Genomic DNA, 18,903 nt, shown 5'->3' with positions numbered 1-18,903 from the left:
AACTGATGAATATTGACATTTTTCTATAAAATTAGCACATAAAATAGAATACTGAAAATTAGAGCAACAATATCAAGAGAAGCAATACATCGATTTTGGGATTTTTGGCATCAAGCGATACGTCTGCAGCTATCGCCTCGTTTCGATGTCGTTGGTCGCCCAAATGCGAGAATGAATGTGCACAGAATGCCAGTCGTATAGATTTTGAGCGATATATGGAATTCTACACGTCACAGAATCCCACTGCAGGTCCAAAATTGTAACGGCGAAAACAATTCAGCAGTTTGGACCGAATTTTCCTGGCCGAATCAGAAAATATATCAATGTTGGTGATCTGAGAAAGAAGATTGTGTGTACGCATTAACCTATGTATAGGAGAATTCAGAAAATAATAAGTACTAGCAAAATCAGTGAAGAATGTATCCGCATGCCGAGTGTTGTAGGAGGGAACGAGTAACCTCACGTAGTGAGACATACGAATACAATCTATTTTATTATTAATGAAAAAGACGAAATTTTCGTGTCTGCTCCAAATTCTTTATTAAAAATTGCTACATATGTTTCGGCCCTTACAAAATTAGGGCCATCTTCAGGCATCTGCAGACAAATACAAAGATGTATGAAAACAGTAATAAAATAAAAGACAGCAACAGAAAAGTACATGGAAAGAGAAAACAACCGTACAAAGACAAAACAGTAAATTAACATATATTGAGAGTCGAATTGTAAAAAGAAATTTAAGGAAAATAACTTACATGTTTAAAATTATAACCGAAATTATCTGTCAAGAAAAGATGAAAGTAAATATGTCAAATTATCAGGGATCAACAAAGGCAAACAGAAAGAGCAGAAAGAAGCGCAGAAACCACAGAAAAACACAGAAATGACTGAGTTTCTGTTGAGTGGCGAATATCGGGTTGTGTGAAATATCAAAATTGGGAGAAAAGGGGGAAGAATGGAATTGGAGTCATCGCGATGGGAGAAAGCCGAGCAAATGCGGACAAATAAGCAGTTCAGTGAACTCTTGCTGGGTGTTCAGAAGTTTAGTTGGGGGTGTTGTGTTTTGCCTTTGTGATATGTATCTTCTCCAATGAGTCACATAAACTTCTGTTTTGAGGTAGAGACAGGATGCAGGGCTCCAACAAAGGAACGTGGCCGGAGTTCGAGAGGATGTGCTCCGCGAAAGTGGACTTGTTGGGGTTGTTGGTCCTAATGGCTCTGAAGTGTTCATCGATCCTTGTTTTGATGCTTCTAAAGGATCGGCCTATGTAGAAACTACCACAAGAACATTCTAGCCGATAGACTCCCAATCTCTCGACCGGGTCGACCTTATCCTTACCTCTGGAGAGGATTGCTTTAAGGGAGTTTTCAACTTTGAAGGATATCTGAATGTTGAACTGTTTTAGGTATTTTTGGATTCTCTCAGAAACCCCAGGAACATAAGGGATGCTCTTGAAAATAATGTTTTCATCTGATATGGGGGTTAAATGGGTGTTATGTCTAATCTTGATCTTATGGGAAATCCTGCGAAAAGTGTTCTGGACCAAGTTCATAGGGAAGCCATTATTGTGTGCTATTTGTAGTATAATGTTGTATTCCGTTTCGTAATCTTCAGCGGACAATGGAGTTGTCAACAGTCTATAGAAGAAGGAACGGAAGGCGACAAGCTTGTACTGGAGTGGATGATTTGATGAGAAAGGGACCACATGATCAGTTGTTGTGGGCTTCCTGTAGATAGAGAATTCGATCTTATCATCTCTCGAGCGCAAAAGCAAGTCTAGAAACGGAAGGGTTCCATTTGTCTGTGCTTCAACGGTGAAGGTGATTCTAGGATGCAGTGTGTTAATGAAATCTAGGAACATATCGAGGTCAGATTGATCTCCCAGAAAGACGCAAAAAATGTCGTCCACATAACGTCTCCAAAATAGAATGTGTTTTTTGAACAAGTTAGTGTCCTTGAGTTTATTTTCAAGATATTTGAGAAAACACTCTGCAAGCAATGGCGCCAGGGGAGATCCCATACTTAGGCCGTTTTTTTGGATGTAAAATCGGTTAAATTTGAAAAAGTTCTGCTCCAGGCAAACTTTTAGTAAAGCTGAGAGAGAAGACACAACATCGTCGCTAAGATCGGAAAAGGCCAAAAGTTGGTTGATTAATTCGGCGGATTCAACCGGTGGAGTAGATGGGTGTAAGTTGACTATATCGAGACCATGTTTGCTCCCTCGGGAAATTTGAGGTCTTTGATCTGATGCACCAGTTCTAAAGAATTTTTGATAGAGAATTCTGATCTGTAATCTAAATGGCGTTGAAAAACATCACAGAGGAAGGAAGACAAGCCGTGGGCAGGGGTGCCAACAAAGGAAACGATTGGGCGAACGGGTATGCCTGGTTTGTGGATCTTTGGCAAACTATATAACAGAGGAGTGACAGGTACAGACGAGATAAGCCAATCTATTCTAAAATTGAAAAGTTGCAAAATATCTTTATTTTGTTTGATGGTTGATGGTTCTTTTAGAAGTATTGAAAATGTGCTGGCCAAAGGGCAATTTTGAGTCCAATATAATACCTAGATTTTTTACGGAGTTTACATGAGAGATAGTTCCACCAAGAATTTGATATAATAAGGTGGGCACGGAGACAGTGGTCTTTCTGGAAAAGGTTATGGATCTACATTTAGATGGATTTAGAAAGAGATGATTATCCCTACAGTAATTTGCAAGCTGGTTCAAATCTTCCTGAATGCGGAGCCTGTCGAGGGGACAAGTGATAGAATGGAACATTTTTAGATCATCAGCATATAGAAGAGCTTCACAAAATTCAAAGCACTTCATGATATCATTAATATAAATTAAAAAAAGAACTGGACTCAAGTGAGAGCCCTATGGTACACCCGAAGTAATGCGAACAGCGGTAGAGTAGAAACCAGTAGAAATGAACTTGCTGATGCCTATCTGACAAATAAGAACCGAACCACCTGAGGAGACTACCATGCACACCAACGCTCGCAAGCTTGGAGATCATTACAGAGTGATCGATTTTGTCGAAGGCTTTGCTGAAGTCGGTATAAACAGCATCAACAGAAAGCCCGGAGTCCATAATACTTAAGATATATTCTACGTAAAAGGCCATATTGGTATCTACAGAGCGATATTTCATGAAACTATGTTGATCAGCGTTCAATATACTCCTGATATCATAGTACAAGAAATCAGTCACGATGCTCTCAAACAACTTGCCAATTGTGCAGAGTTAAGGACACAAAAAAAATAAAAAATTATATATTTTTTTTTGCCTCCAATGACATATTGAGAAGCTCCTTCAACAAACATAGGAAGCAAACGACGTTATTCGGACAGAATTTTCCACTGAGCTTGATTCTTCGAATTGGACATTCCAATATCTTGTACATACTTACCGAGCAGTAGAATCATCTATAGAATTTTCGAATGAAGTGTTAATTTCAACCAAAATACACTGTTCGATCGTGAATTGGGTTGCCTGACTCCGGTTTGTCAGGCGCCGACGTTATTCGAAAGAATACAGCCTTTGTCGTCTGTCAATCACGACAATTCTAATTCGTATCATCGCCGGACGTGCCGAAATCTTTCTTTCAAATAATCTTACATATCTCCGAAAGCATCGCACCATTTGTCATCTCTGTATATTGAGTGAGCCAAAGTGATATTGAGCAACTTTAAGTGAAGTGTCGTGTGTTATTGATCAGGCTTTATCGTGCCACCAAGCTAAGTGCAGAAGGAGGGTTGGTTTCGTGTTTCCCTTTCCTTAGGAGCCCCCTTTCTGCTACCACACCAGTGCAGATTCGTCTGAGTTCGACTTAAGCCAGTTGGTTTAAGTAAGAGCATTTTCACCTGTTCATTTGCTCAATATCAATAAACCATCTGAAGTTGATCGCAAACTCATTTGCGATTAATTATACACAATATTCAGTACTACACATGAAGACATCAATTATAAACAAATTAATGTCCAAGTAGGAAGCTATAAGATTTTGTAGTGAAACTAATATTCCTCCTAGTAGTTCTTTAATAAGGTGACCGGTTTCGTAGAAGCTAACAGGAGGACAAGCCAACCTATCATAACCGATATACAAACTATTCTAACCAAAAGTCAAAGAGGGTAAAACTACTTAAAACTTCCTAAATCCCTAACTACATCGCAATTCACAGCTCTGATACTATGTTATGTCATAGAGAAAGAACACAGAGTGTTCAAAATCGGGGGTGTTATTATTTTGCAAAAAAAAGTACAGTGACAGAGCAACCAATGAAATTTGATTGCGAGAGAATTTTAATTCCACCAGAAAAACAGAAGGTTAGATAGAATAAAGAATTTCAATGAGAAGGCCAAGAAGAGAAGAATAGGCCAAGAGGTGAAACTGTCTGGTCATCAATGAGAAATCAATACATTAAATGTGAAGAATATTTTAATTAATATGAGAAGAGCAAGAATATTATAATTAAGATGAGCAACGTTGGTCTTGAAGAGTGCAAAAATTCATCGATGAAAACACTATTTACAGATACGGGCGGCTCACTAGTAAGCACGATTAAAACGTCCATCAGAAAAATAGAAGATACAATTGATAAATTTAATTATGAGAGTACTAATGAGGGAAACCACTAATCGTTGGTTTCGAGAAGAGCAGAAGCCTTGAAAATTAACATGTATGTACATCGAGCACAACGAATGAATATGAGAATGTATCAATGAGAGTACAAAGTATAATGAGTAGATCATACCAATGGGGGCTACCGTTTTTTTGCTCACCAGTTGGCGCCTTTGTAGAGTGAGGTCCTGAACATAGACAAACTAATGCAAGATTTGTTTATCTACGATGACGGGGACTTGTCATTTCACAGATCATGATATTGGAGAAATTGAATATAGAAATATTTGGTTACCAATCAATATCTTGTTCGTCATGTGTGTAAGTCCCTTTCTGACAATGATTTGACTTCACTTCTTTTATAGCATTAAACAAGTAATATCAATAAAAGTATTATAGATATATGGAGACCACAAACTTAATATTAATCATACATTTGAGTCTATGATTTGGACCTCACGCTACACTAGCACATCTAGCGGCGAATTCACACGCGGTAGCCCTCATTGAGAGTATACATGATTACCAGACCAGACTTTCCAGGGTGGAACCAGAACGAGAGACTGTCACCCAGTATCATGGCTTACCACTGACCGTTGAACCATATTTGAGAAATGCACATCGTGTTCTGAAGGTAAACTACTAAATCCAGGGTCCACCCTATAGAACATGAGGTCATGAGGATTCATGAAACTCGACAACAATTATTAGTCAGATGTAATTGAAAAACTCAATACATCGCATACGTTATGAGAGGTACAAAATTCAGGGCAAAAGATATAGGTATACTACTTTTCATTGATTAATGTACAATAAGACATCGTTTTGTAGAAATTGTCATAATTCTAACTAGAAAGCGGATATTTCGTGAAAATCACACAAAGAATAGCCAACATCCAAAATCTACCAAATTTTACCAATAATGACCGACATTCGATCTATGTTCATATTTGAAAAATAAACTCATATTCTTAAGTTGCAATGACAGATTTATTCGATGAATAACAACACTACCTGAAAGTGAAAAGACTGCATTTTTACTTATCCTAAGAATGAGACTTATCTAACGAATAAATTTAGTTATTCGATGGTGAAAGTACCGGGCCTTAGTATATTTAAAATCAATATTTTTTTCTTCGAGAGCTTTAGTTATAATCCTAATGTACTCAGATGGATTTATTTGCTTTCCTGGATATAATTTTTTTTTCTTGCTATAACGTTGTCTAATTTAAGTGTTCTTTTGTTGATGGACTCCCCTCCTCATTTACAAGAGTAAGTAAATACTCTCATCGAAGTATACTATATCGTATTCCATACACCAGAAAATCACGTATCCATGGGATTAGATCCCAGGAATCTGAGACAGCGCACTGATCCATTAGCCACCGGGCCCGCGTTTAATTTCAATATTTTCCAGTAGAATCTATGTTTTTTCCTTCTGTTTCTGGCTCTACGAATTATATTACAGCAGAGTAGGACTTGGCAAAAAAGTATAATTGCGATAGTATTTTCCCTAATTTTTTTTGTAATATTTATAAATGATGAAGCCTTGTCTAGGTGACTTATGATATCCCTGTTTCTTGAGAACATATTTGTCCAAGTTTTTCTCGTGTTGATCATTGAAGGCACTCTACATATTCATATGATGAATATTCTGGAATGCTTGACTCGTTGAATTGAAAGGTTAAATGTGTACAGCATCTGTTCTCAATGTTCATATTTTGTGATGACTTTGTTTTGCTTACTTTCTTAAGGATATTGGATTTTTTTAATATTTCTCTGTTTAATATTTTTGATTCTGTCCTAATTTCTGGGGAGACTTTTGAATCCTACCACAAGGCTGTAGCATTCTTTCGGTTAAGGGTTGAAATCGCTTACTTGTTTGTTCATCTGTTTCTGAGGTGTATTGGATTTTTTTTTTTTTTAATTCAGTTCATTTCTTAACTTATATCATCATGAGTAATTTATCAACCAATATGCAACACACATTATAGTGCCACGATCGTAGCATAATTGTTATATTTTCACGAGTTTGAATCGGAGAATTTTCACCTGAGTATCTAGCCAAGCGTTCCGAAATACTTTGTTTAAATTTTATCATGAGAATAATGATAGGTTAGAAATGTATGTACAGGGTACGCAAAATTCGTTGTCTACTGAGAGGATCTCGAGAACCGAGTCGAGAACTATAGCAGCTAGAAGAAAACGGATGATACATTTCTGAACCCATTTTCGGAGAAACAAAGAATGGTGGAAACCGCAGCCTGCTACGATACTTCGTTTTTGAGTTTGACAATTTCGTGAAGTTTTCATAAATTTTTTGTCTTTGATGATACAAATCTGAAACTTGAACCTTCTACAAGCACTTTTTTACGTTTTTTACTGATGAGCTCAAATTATTTTTTCATTTGGAATCATTAGGTGAACCTTAATTTTTTTAAATGTAAACTTTTATTGAATTTGTTATTTTTGAATTGGAAAAAAATCTTTTGTCAGTAAATTCTACGTATGAAAGTGCATAAGAAAGTTTAAGTTTCAGATCTGTAACTTCAAAGACAAAAAAGTTATGAGAACAGAATCGTTAAAATCTCAATTTTTATTTATAACTCGAGATCTGAAAACGATAGGCCGATTTTGTTCTCAAATTTGGATTAGTCATGAAAAAAGAGCTCGAAAATGTGTCATCTGTTTTCTTCTAGCTGCTATAGTTAGTTCTCGAGATCCCCTCAGTAGACAACGAATTTTGCCCACCCTGCACATTATCACAGCTGGACACAGTTAATCAAATAATTAAGTTCGTTAATTACTCGTCCGTTACTAAAAAAAATTAACTTCGTTAAACGTTAAAGCGTTACTTTTGGGACGATTTTGCGCAAGTTATCGTTCATCGTTAACATCACATAAGAACTATACTTCATTCAAATTTATTTTAGCAGTCGGTTGGCCATGAAATAATTTTCTCAAGTTTTTGTAACTAAAACGGAGTAAGGTTGGCACTCATGAAATATCGTTAATGTCATAACGCCGTTGCCACAACTAATATCAATTTTTTATTACGAAAATGCGGAAAGTGATTGAAAAAAAAAAACAGGGTTTCAGGAAGTGCTATATAGAATTTAGGTCCGTTTATTCAAATAGTTATACCCTGATATTCTAAAATCCACAATACGTCAGACGGTAGCGAAAATATTCAATGTAAGAAAATTCATATAATTTTTCATCTGAATCTAAACGACTTCAGCTGAATATTTTCACAATCAGAAAGATTGTGAATGAAGAGGATGACAAAGAATTTCCTTCTATTGGGAGACCCAAAAAAGTGATGGCATTTGAGAATTTTAGATTTGAGTGAATTGATGCGAAAAGTTTACTACAGGATTTTCGATAAATGTCATCGCAGAATAAGTTCCCGAAAATTTACTCTTCTATTTTTACTTGACTTGTCCTATACATTGTAAATGTCTTAAGGTAACAATAAATACCTAATTATTATTATTATATCAATGTATTAAGATGAACAGCCACAAATACGCATCAATTGTCCTGTTAATTGTTTATTCATGTGAAATTTTTGTTCAAAGGTGAAGTTCATCTTGACTTAAAACTTCCTTTAATTCCTTTTGCTTATATTGATGCAAGATGATTTTGTTGAAGAATTTAGCATTCTTGTAATTATCTGTTAATTCCTTCGAGAGATGCCCATTCCCAACCACTGCATCATGTGCATTTCATCTTCGGGTTAATATTTTTGAAATCTACAACTGATGTAACGTATTTAAACTTTAGCCAAAGAAGATAACGAACATTAACTCTCCTCAAGCTAGTGCATATTATGATATTATACTGATCTCTTGTATTTTCCATGCAAATAACTGGATTTGGTATGCCTTCAATCAGTTTGTATAAACTTCAATTATGTTCGTCACATATTTTCCGAAGAGATTCGACATTGTGCTAAAATACGTGATAACAGAAACTTGTACGTAGAACGGGCAACATAGCGTTGATTTAAAACCAAAAAATGTTTTGACAATCGGCATAACCCCACATTTTCGTACTATACATAGTGAAATGTGTCAAATTTCCATGGCCAACCGAGTGCTAAAATAAAAGTGAATGGAGTATATTTATGAGAATTTTTGATTAGGGTTATAGAAATTGACAGTTTAGGAACAAAACAAAATGAAAGAAGTGTATAATCAGATTATGTAATTTGGTTCTGTAATATCAACATCCTCCAACATTTAGATGTTCATGAAGGGCAATGTCATATTGCCTTCAATGAACATCGAAATGTTGAAGTTCGCGTAAGAGAGCGAAGCTCGTTTCGGTGTCAAAATTTCATTGCCCGTGGAAAAATGACGTTCAAATGTAGCTCTTGAGGGTATAGCAGTATTACCTATATTTAATAAACAGATTTATGAAAATCTGTTCCCCAAGAAATGCCACATCGTTGAACGAGTCTTTTCATTTCATTTCTAGCCACATTTTGACAGGATTTTGAGCTTTGGTCTTTTGACTCTTATTAGGCTTTTCTTTCAAAACCACCTCTGTCCTTCACATAATCACTCAAATGATATTTCGACAAACATTCGCTCTCTCTATTGCGATATTCAGTGGTGGAGTGGTGTGCCCCAGCAGTGAAATGGATTCCACCGGATTTGACACCGAAATGTTCACTGATGTTCAATTCAACAGATTCTACAGATTCGAAACTCATGAAGAAATGGAAAGGAATGCGGGATACTTTCATGAAAAGTTGTAAGAAAAAAACTGTATCTGGGCAAGGAGCTAACAGAAGCAGGTGTTATATTTATGGAAGACAAATGGAATTTTTAATCCAAACAAATATTCCATCTGCAACAACAACAAATGTTGATGAAGATACACTAGAGGCTCCGATTAATGAAGATGCTGATGAATCGTTAGATGGAGCAGGCTTACTGTCATTAGCAGAGCCTTCTGAGGGAACTTCGAGTTTCTCAGTTTCCGCTACGCCTGACGGAACAGCTCCAAAAAAAATCTCATCTAAAAGAACCCACTTTTCAGGAGAATTCTCTAGGATTCCTCCAGCAAAGAGACGGTTAATCCTAGAGGAAAATTTATTGAAATTCATAAATTCACCTCCACAGACACCAGTCAATCGCCATATGATGACAGGAGTTTTTTTGAGTCGCTACTACCGATTGTACAAACTCTAACAATGGATTCCAAATTGGAATTTAGGTGCTTCGTTTTGAGCAAGCTGAGGGAGTTACGCTCTTCAGTACACAATACATCATCGACACCACAAACTATATCGCAGCAACAATATACTAGTTTTACTGATCTGACCCCAGTGAATCAGGAGGGACCCTCGTATGTGTGGATACCGTCTCCATCTACAAGTACTCAGTATTCCTCCCCCTCTGTCTTCAACACAGATGTAAATTGAAAATGCATAGGATCAATTTTTTTTATGTACCTGCCTCATGTGATTTTTTTTATAAATGATAAAATATTTTTTATTTCCGTAAAATATTTTGTGAAAAATATATGGATATTTTTTCGAGAAACAATTTATAAATATATTATCTGAGTTCTTAATTTCCCGATCCAAACCATTCTAGACTTTCAATTCCACAAATTATTACTATATTAAAATTTGTCATCCTTTCTTTATTCAAATAGGTTCTTCTTCCTTCATTAATTTGTTGTGTTATTTTTTATGAGGTTAGGCAACATAAACTAACAAATTATCAAATCCTTATCTCAATGTAACAGCCAACATCTCCACTGGATTGACCGCAAGTCGCATAACTGTATTTTTACTTTTTAGTGTATCTATCTATTAGCTAATTCGTTAAATGACGGAATACTCATTCTGAAATAAATGAAGAATTTTATTGGGTCGTCTTGCAGATCACTAAACGTTGTAACAAAAGCCCCTTTTAGAAGTCTAGCACTCACAAGAGGATGAACCCAATATTTTCTTCTAGAGTTCTTCTTGTACAAGTATTGGAACGTTAAGTACGCCATAAAGTCATCCTAGCCGGAGACTTCAACGCTAGGATCGGCAATAGGGTTATCGACGGGATTATGCAAAGATTTAACGAAGAAGCATCAAATGAAAATGGTGAACTCCTTATAGGAACGTGCAGTCAGTTTGAACTACGAATAAATAATACATTTTATCCCCACAAGGCTCAACACAAGATAACGTGGTCCAACTCTAGAGATCAATAGTCCACTATAGACTACATCATAACCAATAGAAACATCCATCCAACGCAGATCCTGGACGTACGATCGCTTGCCTCTTCGGACGTGGGAGGGGGACACAAACTGGTGCTATGTAAGATGAGACTAGGAGTGCAACAACTCAGTAAAAAACCACCAATAATCCGTGAAAAATTCAACATAGAATCTCTTGACAACGACAGCACCAAGAACTTGTACAAATCACGGTTGAAAGAAAAAATAACAGCAAATCCAATAACAGCCGGGGATACAGTCGATACGGCTTGGTCAAAAGTCAAAGTCAATATCATAACAGCGGCAGACGAAGCGATTGGCAAAAGAAAGGTGAACGTGAACGCAAAGGCCACCAAACCATGGTTTACTCCAGAAATAAAAACACTCGCTGCGGAGAAAAGAGCAGCCTACATAAAGTACCTCAACAACAAAACAGATGAACAACGTCGGCAATACGTCCAAGTAAGAAACAGAGCCAATATTAAAATAAGACAAATCAAAAAAGGATATTGGGAAAAGTTCTCCACCGACATGCAACATGACATGTACGGAGGACAACGGAGAATATGGAACCTCATTAGATCGCAGAAGAGACCAGTTAACGAACAGATCACAGTCAATATCACCGCTGAAGAATGGACAAACCACCTCAAGAGTCTGTACAATACTGAACAAGCAGATCTATGGACCGTGCCCGACAACAAAGACGAATACATTATAGACAAAACAGAGATCGAAGCAACAACCAACAAATTGAAGAACAGAAAATCACCAGGCCCAGATAAAATAACAAACTAAATGCTCAAATATGGCGGCGATGAATTGATGATGGAGCTATCACATCTTTTCAGTATGATAGTGTCCACAGGAGAAGTACCCCAGGAATGGAAATCTAGCATCACAATACGTATCTACAAGAAGGGAGCAAAGAAAGACCCAAGGAACTATCGAGGCATAAGCCTGCTCAACACCACTATGAAGCTGCTCACCAAAATTATAACCCAACATCTATCAAGTACAATCAGCATCAACGAAGAACAACAAGGCTTTAGGAAGAATAGGTCAACAATCGACGCTATATTCATACTGCGACAAATCATCGAGAAGTCCATAGAATTTAACAAACCTGCGTTCCTCTGCTTTGCTGACCTAACTCAAGCATTTGATAGAGTGCAACTAAAGGATGTGCTAAAAATCCTCCAAGAACGAGGAGTCAACAACAATATTATCCAGGTTATAAAACAACTCAATACCAACAACAGCACAAGAATACAGTCAGGCACCTCAACCACAGAGGAAATTCCGATATCGATAGGTATCAGGCAAGGAGATAGTTGAGTCCAGAACTCTTCAACCTGGTAATGGACCACATCATAAGCCGGGTGAAGTGGGTAGGGCGAGGTTACAGGATGGGACAAACCCAATTCAAAATATTGTGTTACGCTGACGATGCGGTTCTCATAGCAGAGAATGAGGACGACTTGCAGCGACTGCTATTCGAGCTAAACCAGGCCGCTAAGGAATATAATATAAGCATCTCGATATCGAAAACCAAGTCTATGACCATCAGCAAGGAACCGATACGATGCAAACTAGCACTAAACGACCAACCAATCGAACAAGTGATGAGTTTTGAATACCTGGGGATAATAGCTTCAAGCAGCCGAAACACATATGATGAGGTGAAAGCACAAGTGAATAAAGCAGCAAGAGTGTCTGGCTGTCTGCACAGTACTATTTGGAAAAACAAATGCATGTCGATAACCAGCAAGGCAAGGATCTACAGAACAGCAGTGAGGCCCATCCTCACCTACGCAGCGGAAACGAGAGCGGACACTAGCCGGACGAAAAGAGCACTACGAACAACCGAAATGAGGACCCTGCGAGCGAGCGCAGGCATCTGTGGGACAGACAGCGAAGCAGTGAGATCCGGGAGCGGTGCGATAATATGCCAGATGTCGTAAGGTGGTCACGAGGGAGAAGAAGAGAATGGAGACAGCATGTAGAGAGGATGCAGGACGATAGACTCGCCAAAGCCGCATACAAGGAAAAACCGAACACAACTAGACCCTTAGGAAGACCACCGAAGAGATGGGCTGACTCCTGGACTTCATCGTCACAGGACATCGAATGAAAAGTTGGAGAAAACAGGACATTGTACTAGCAAAAGGAAGAAGAAGAAGAAGTACGCCACTATTGCACGTTTTGATGCATCCATACTCGACGGTAAAAACGAACGCGGTCGTGAGAAACTCGCTCATGTGAATTGTCGGATGTTAAGCTTCCGTCAAACTCGCTGCAAACTCGGGCAAAACGATCCAACGAATAATACGCATGAGTCCAGTTTCTTGTACTCACATTTTTCTCACTCACACACAGTACATAGTTTCTAACCAACTTGTCAAAACGGCGGCGCAGACCGGGGGTTGATAAATATGTAGTTTGTCCGGATTAACGATTAACGGACTTGGGATGAATTTAACGGTAGTTAACGAGTCCGTTAATGAAAAATTAAGTGAAAATGTTAACTTCGTTAATTAACGATTAACGAGTCAATACCCAGATACGTACATTATTAATTTTGGTGCGCAGATATATGAGGAGGCTAAGATTCCCTTGTGTCCTCTGACGAGGCGCCCTAGCAATGAATTGTTGCAATGCTGTCTAGCCCATGTCCATGCCGACCATTATGTTAATTATGTTGTTATTAGCGATGGATATCCAAAGAATTATATCACCTATGTTAAATAGGTTATTATTGCATAATTAATTTTAGATGATCTAACTAAAGGGTTTTGTACTGAATTAATTTCTGGGTTTTGAATTTTCAGTTCATTGTGGAAGTATCAGACAAACAGCTAGTATAGTTTCTATGTCGAAAGATTGCCTGAGAACTGGAGATAAGGCATTAATTCACTTCCGTTTCATCAAGCATCCAGAATACCTGATTCCTGGTCAACGCTTAGTGTTCAGAGAGGGGCGCACAAAAGCAGTTGGCAATATTACAAGAATTTTCACATCATCCACCCCCACTCATACAGGAAACAGAAATAAACAGAGCAAGCAAATAAATAAATACAATGCTACTGCTCAGAGTTGCAACTAATATTATTCATATTTTAGAAATGAATGAAAAGGTATTAATCCATTGAAATGACTCAAAATTTGAATTTCACACTGTAATTTTGGGGATGAACAGATTAATCCTTTTTCATGCACATATCAAGCTCAGTAATGTTCATTTAATTCGAATTCATTTTATGCTTTCATTGTTTATCCATTTTTACTTGTTGAAGAAAAATAATTTTTTGACAATGTTTTTATTGGTTCAAATTCTAATTGTGAATATTGTAAATATTGTTCAATAATACCTCAAAAATTAACGACTCTTTTTATATTTATGCCACAGTTCCAATTTATGAATAAAAAAAGATAACTCCTTCAAGCTACAATTAGAAGTACAAATGTGATTTCAACTCTTATTTGAATCAGCAATAAATTTTCAGAATGACATCTTTTTGAATGTGTACCTACCTATTCAAAAACACTCAGTGTTCGAAAACATCTTCAGATGATTTCTTCAAGATGAGTCTACCGTAACCTATAACAGAGTCTCTGCCTATAATTCTGCTTAAAATTATATGGTGGATTTGGTATAGCCATATAATATAAAACACCAGGAAGGAGCATGGGCTTTTCCTTTGAAAAATCTTGCGAAAGGAAACGGTCATACAAGAATACCTTGTGTGACTCATCAGTCATGTGTTTAAACTGTTTAATAACATAATTACAGGTTATGTCAATGGTTTTTCTTCATCATAAACCTAATATCAATCAATTCGATATGAGATAAAGGTTCTCTATCAACGTTTGTTTTCATTGCTGTCAATGTTGTAAACAAATACATATTTCAAAATGGTTAGGTGTTCATCTTGTTACTTTACTAACACAAAAACAAACGGTTGTTGGTAAAACATTTCACAGGTAAGTGTTTAACATGCTCAATAATTGAATTAATATATTTTTATATTTATAATATATTATTGTAATATGGAAACAGGAGTCTGCCATATGCAAGTACCTTTCTAATTTTCAATTTCAGGTCTTATATGCTTCCTCCTCAAAGGGTATAGCTATGAACAGAGAGATCATTATAATTTGCGACAGGACATCAAACCAAAAAATTATTCTGGCAATGAAAAGGAGGAGTTGCGATATATTCGAAATCATTTTATGATGTCTAAAACTAAGGTGTAATCATTGATTCGATTTTGTTTTACTTCTTGTCGGGATATGGGATCAGTTACGTTTTTCCCAATGTAGGTAGCGCGTTAATTTGAATACTTTTTTTACGACTCACGAATGTGTCGTATCTATAAGCAATTATTGGTGTGTGAAAATGTACTAGTTACGAGAAAGAGTATAGAACTTTCATTTCTTCAACATGACGCTCAGTTTTCTTTGTGAATAATCAAGAACTACAGCTTCAGAATTCGGTGTTGTTAAACAATCACCCTTTGTTGTTGGAAATTGTGGCAAAAGTGGCAAAACCAAATCTCAGATCAACGGACGGGACGGATACAGATAACTTCAGCAATATTCCTCCCAAGGCATTGTATTAGAAATACGTAATGCAATTGCGTGAGCATAAATATATTGAAAAACGAAATAAATCCATTCGAGTCTGTTCACAGATTACAGAGTAGATGATGATTACCGTAGATAGATCTATCTACGTGATTACTCATTTTCCGCCATGTTTGTTGACAAGTCGCAGTGCCCTCATCGGTAGTTGGATTCGCCTATACCCGCGATTTAGTGAACTGCACAGATTACATGTAATCTGTGGGTAACTGTTGATGCTTGGAAAAAATGGCAAGTGCACACACCAGTGTTTTAGACATTCACAATGCATTAAAAATCTAGCCCTCGATGACAGCGACAGGAACTTTGGAAAAGGTCACAGTGGAGGTCTTTGGTACACACACAGTTATAATGGAAATTCGAGAAGGATACAGCGGCGGCCAGATCTGGTTGGTGACTATCCATGCCCGGAGTGTGGTAGGATATGTAGGTCACGGTTAAGATGTCTAAAACACTGGTGTGTGCACTTGTCACTTTTTGCAAGCATCAACATTTCAGAAAATCGTCCTTGTTCTATCAAAGAAAGTCCAAGATACTCTCTCGTTTTATTTTGTTTTGCGTTGATATCGAATATCGATCAACGAGTGCAAAATATGAACTGGCCCATTTTGTCAGCTGTTAAGGAATATTTGTGATTTACAGTTCAATTTTCGTTGTAAAAACAAATTTGTCAACATTTCAACACTACCGAATAAGGGTTCAAAGGAGTATTTACTGTTCTTCTTCAAGATAATTTCCGTTTGACAACTTGAATTCGTGAGGGGAGTAATTCAATATGATTTTAATAAAACACAATTGATTGGTCAAATATCCAATATATTCAGTTGTTAGATAGGTAATTTTCACTATATCTATTCAGGAAGAATATTTGAAGAACAAACTCGAATAGATTTATCGATTTCTGATTCTCAATACATGCTCACAATTTACATTACGTATTTCCAATACAGTTTCTTTGAAATATTGCTGAAGTTGGCATAAAACTTAGCTATATCCTTCCCGAATGTTCGTTCATCTGATTTTTTCTGCCTCAAATTCCAACAACACCGAATTATTAGCTGTAGTTCTTGATTGTCCATACAGAAACCTGAACTTACTGAACGACATGTTGAATAAATGAATGTTCTACACCCCTTTCTCGAAACTAATACATTTTCACACACCAATAATCGCATATAAATACAACATATTCGTTAGTCGTAGGAAAGTACATATTCAAATTATTTTCAAATATCAATGCTCTGTCAAATCAAAGAGTAACCACTCTTTGGTTACTCTTTGGTCAAATTCTAAACAGCGCTACCTACAGTGGGAAAAACGAAACTGGTCCGATATCCCCACGAAATTAAAAACAATATCGAATCAGTGAATACACCATAGTTTTAGACATCTTAGTCACGGTTGGAGAGCACACAGTCGCAATTAGCCCTGAAAAATTATAAGTCTGTTAGCACTTTTTTTCCTTTTTTTCGTCTTCTTGTAGATTAATTCCTGACGAACAGAAGGTAATTGCTACTTTTACAATCTTCTAGAGTCAATGAAAATAACTTAAGCTGCATTCACAATCAATTCGCGGGCCGAAGTGCACATCGGCACAAAATTTACCATTCGCAATAATCTTGGAACCAAATACTCAAATGAATCAAAAATGTAACTGATCAAAACATAAGCATCAGCATCATCCATAGCCGGCACGAAATTCCTTGCCGAAGTGATAGTTTTCAGCTTGCAAGAAATTTGGTCAATTTCCAATTCCGCGCTAGTCTTGAATTTCATTATGAATGGTAACGGAGAATGCCATCTGCTAAGCTTCCGTGTCGAAGTGCACTTCGGCCCGTGAATTGATTGTGAATGTAGCTTGAGAAATAAGAGAAGTTTCACGAGGCACTGATGATTATTATACTCTACTTGTAGGAGATGCAACGATAAACTGTCATTTATCCAGGGAAATGGGTTTGAAAGGCTTGAACAAAATCGGAGATGGCCGAGGCTTTCTTATAGCTTTTATATGGTGACAACATGGATAAGGAGAGTTTGGAAGAGGTTTGTTTCCAACGCTTTGCCAAATCTATACGCTGAAAAGTAAATTTAATATTGCATATTTCCCACTACAAAAGACGCGGCGCAATTCAACACCTATAGGACGTACCACCAAGAACAGAAATGGATAGGAATAGAGAAAATTTTTGACGATTGGAGTTGGAAGCATGGAGTTTACGCCGAGCTCGCTCCCATAACAATAGCGGAAAACCATAGATTTCATTGATCTAAGAGAAAAACCAGCTCCCGATTCCTCATAAAAATCGTTATTATTAATTGCAACAAAGGGGTGTAGTGGGGCATGCAGCTGCCGAAAGGCTGGACCTAATGTTCGGTTGTATGTGTCTTCTGTAATGGAGAACCCTGAGGATATATCTCGGAAATCCGCATTGAAAGCGAGGACGAGGATAACTACATTTTTCAGGCAACGGATCAAAACTTCGACCAGGATACCGACAAAATAACCAACCCGAACAATCGAGAAGTACCAAAATATAGTTTAAATAAATTTTTGTAACGCTCTTACATCATAATTTATGTACTATTTTTGAATTAAAAAAAATGCGATATACTTTTCGCCTTTAACTTTGTTTATGAAGAAAACTGTTAAATAATAGTATTCGAGTGCCTTTTAGTTATTTTTTATAATTATGTGAACATTTAATGATGATATGAATAATGAAATAAAACTAAACCAAAATGTTTCCGCGTTTTTTTAAGATTGCAACCACAGAACACTAATATAATTGATTGCAACTTCACATAGCTGCAACTACTGACATATTAAATTTTAGCACATTTGTGTGCTCCAATAAAAAATTTTGAATAAAAAATTTAGGAAATTCTTTGCTCCTTAATTAACTCTGTTCAGAACTTCTTCCATATCTCTCTAATTAATTATTTCCCGTGAAAGCCACCGTTTTAGGGTTACCATCAATTAAGCAATGATTTGTACCTAAAATCCAAGATGGCAGTTCGATCGCACACGCCTCGAGGTCGAAAACTGGGATTTTTAATTAAAGCCCTAATCTTAACAACGTACTTAAAGATCGATTCTTCCCCACCTTTTGCATTCAAATAACCTCCACGTACTGCACTATTTGTATTTATAATACCAATTGATTTCAAAATTTAGCTGGCCTCAACTTAGTTTTTTCTTATGTCACATCAGAAATGAAGGAAATTTTGTATGTGCTTTTTTGTGAATTTATTTTCGAGATTTCCAGCACAACTAGTATTTTCATCCAATATTCGTCATTCATATATTTTGGAAATCTGAAGTGGTGCAGAACCAACCCTATTTAAATTAATTTTTAGCCAAATATTGATAGATAGTCTCTCTCAGAAGAGATATCTGA

At 36.8% G+C, this 18,903-nt stretch overlaps 1 protein-coding gene across 1 annotated transcript in view; it reads left to right on the top strand.

Moving 5' to 3' along the window:
- LOC123312747 (GTP-binding protein 1) overlaps positions 1-14,374 on the top strand; it is a 42,284-nt gene extending 27,910 nt beyond the window's left edge. Inside the window, exon 10 of the mRNA XM_044897215.1 lies at positions 13,693-14,374. Within this exon, the coding sequence (XP_044753150.1) occupies positions 13,693-13,967 (275 nt within the window). The 3' untranslated portion in view covers positions 13,968-14,374. The remainder of the gene's footprint in view (positions 1-13,692) is intronic.
- The last annotated feature ends 4,529 nt before the right edge of the window (positions 14,375-18,903 follow it).

Source organism: Coccinella septempunctata, chromosome 5, assembly GCF_907165205.1.
Source record: "Coccinella septempunctata chromosome 5, icCocSept1.1, whole genome shotgun sequence".
Lineage (NCBI taxonomy): Eukaryota > Metazoa > Arthropoda > Insecta > Coleoptera > Coccinellidae > Coccinella > Coccinella septempunctata.
Note: the sequence above shows the minus strand (reverse complement) of the source record. Positions and strands in the feature narration are given on the sequence as shown.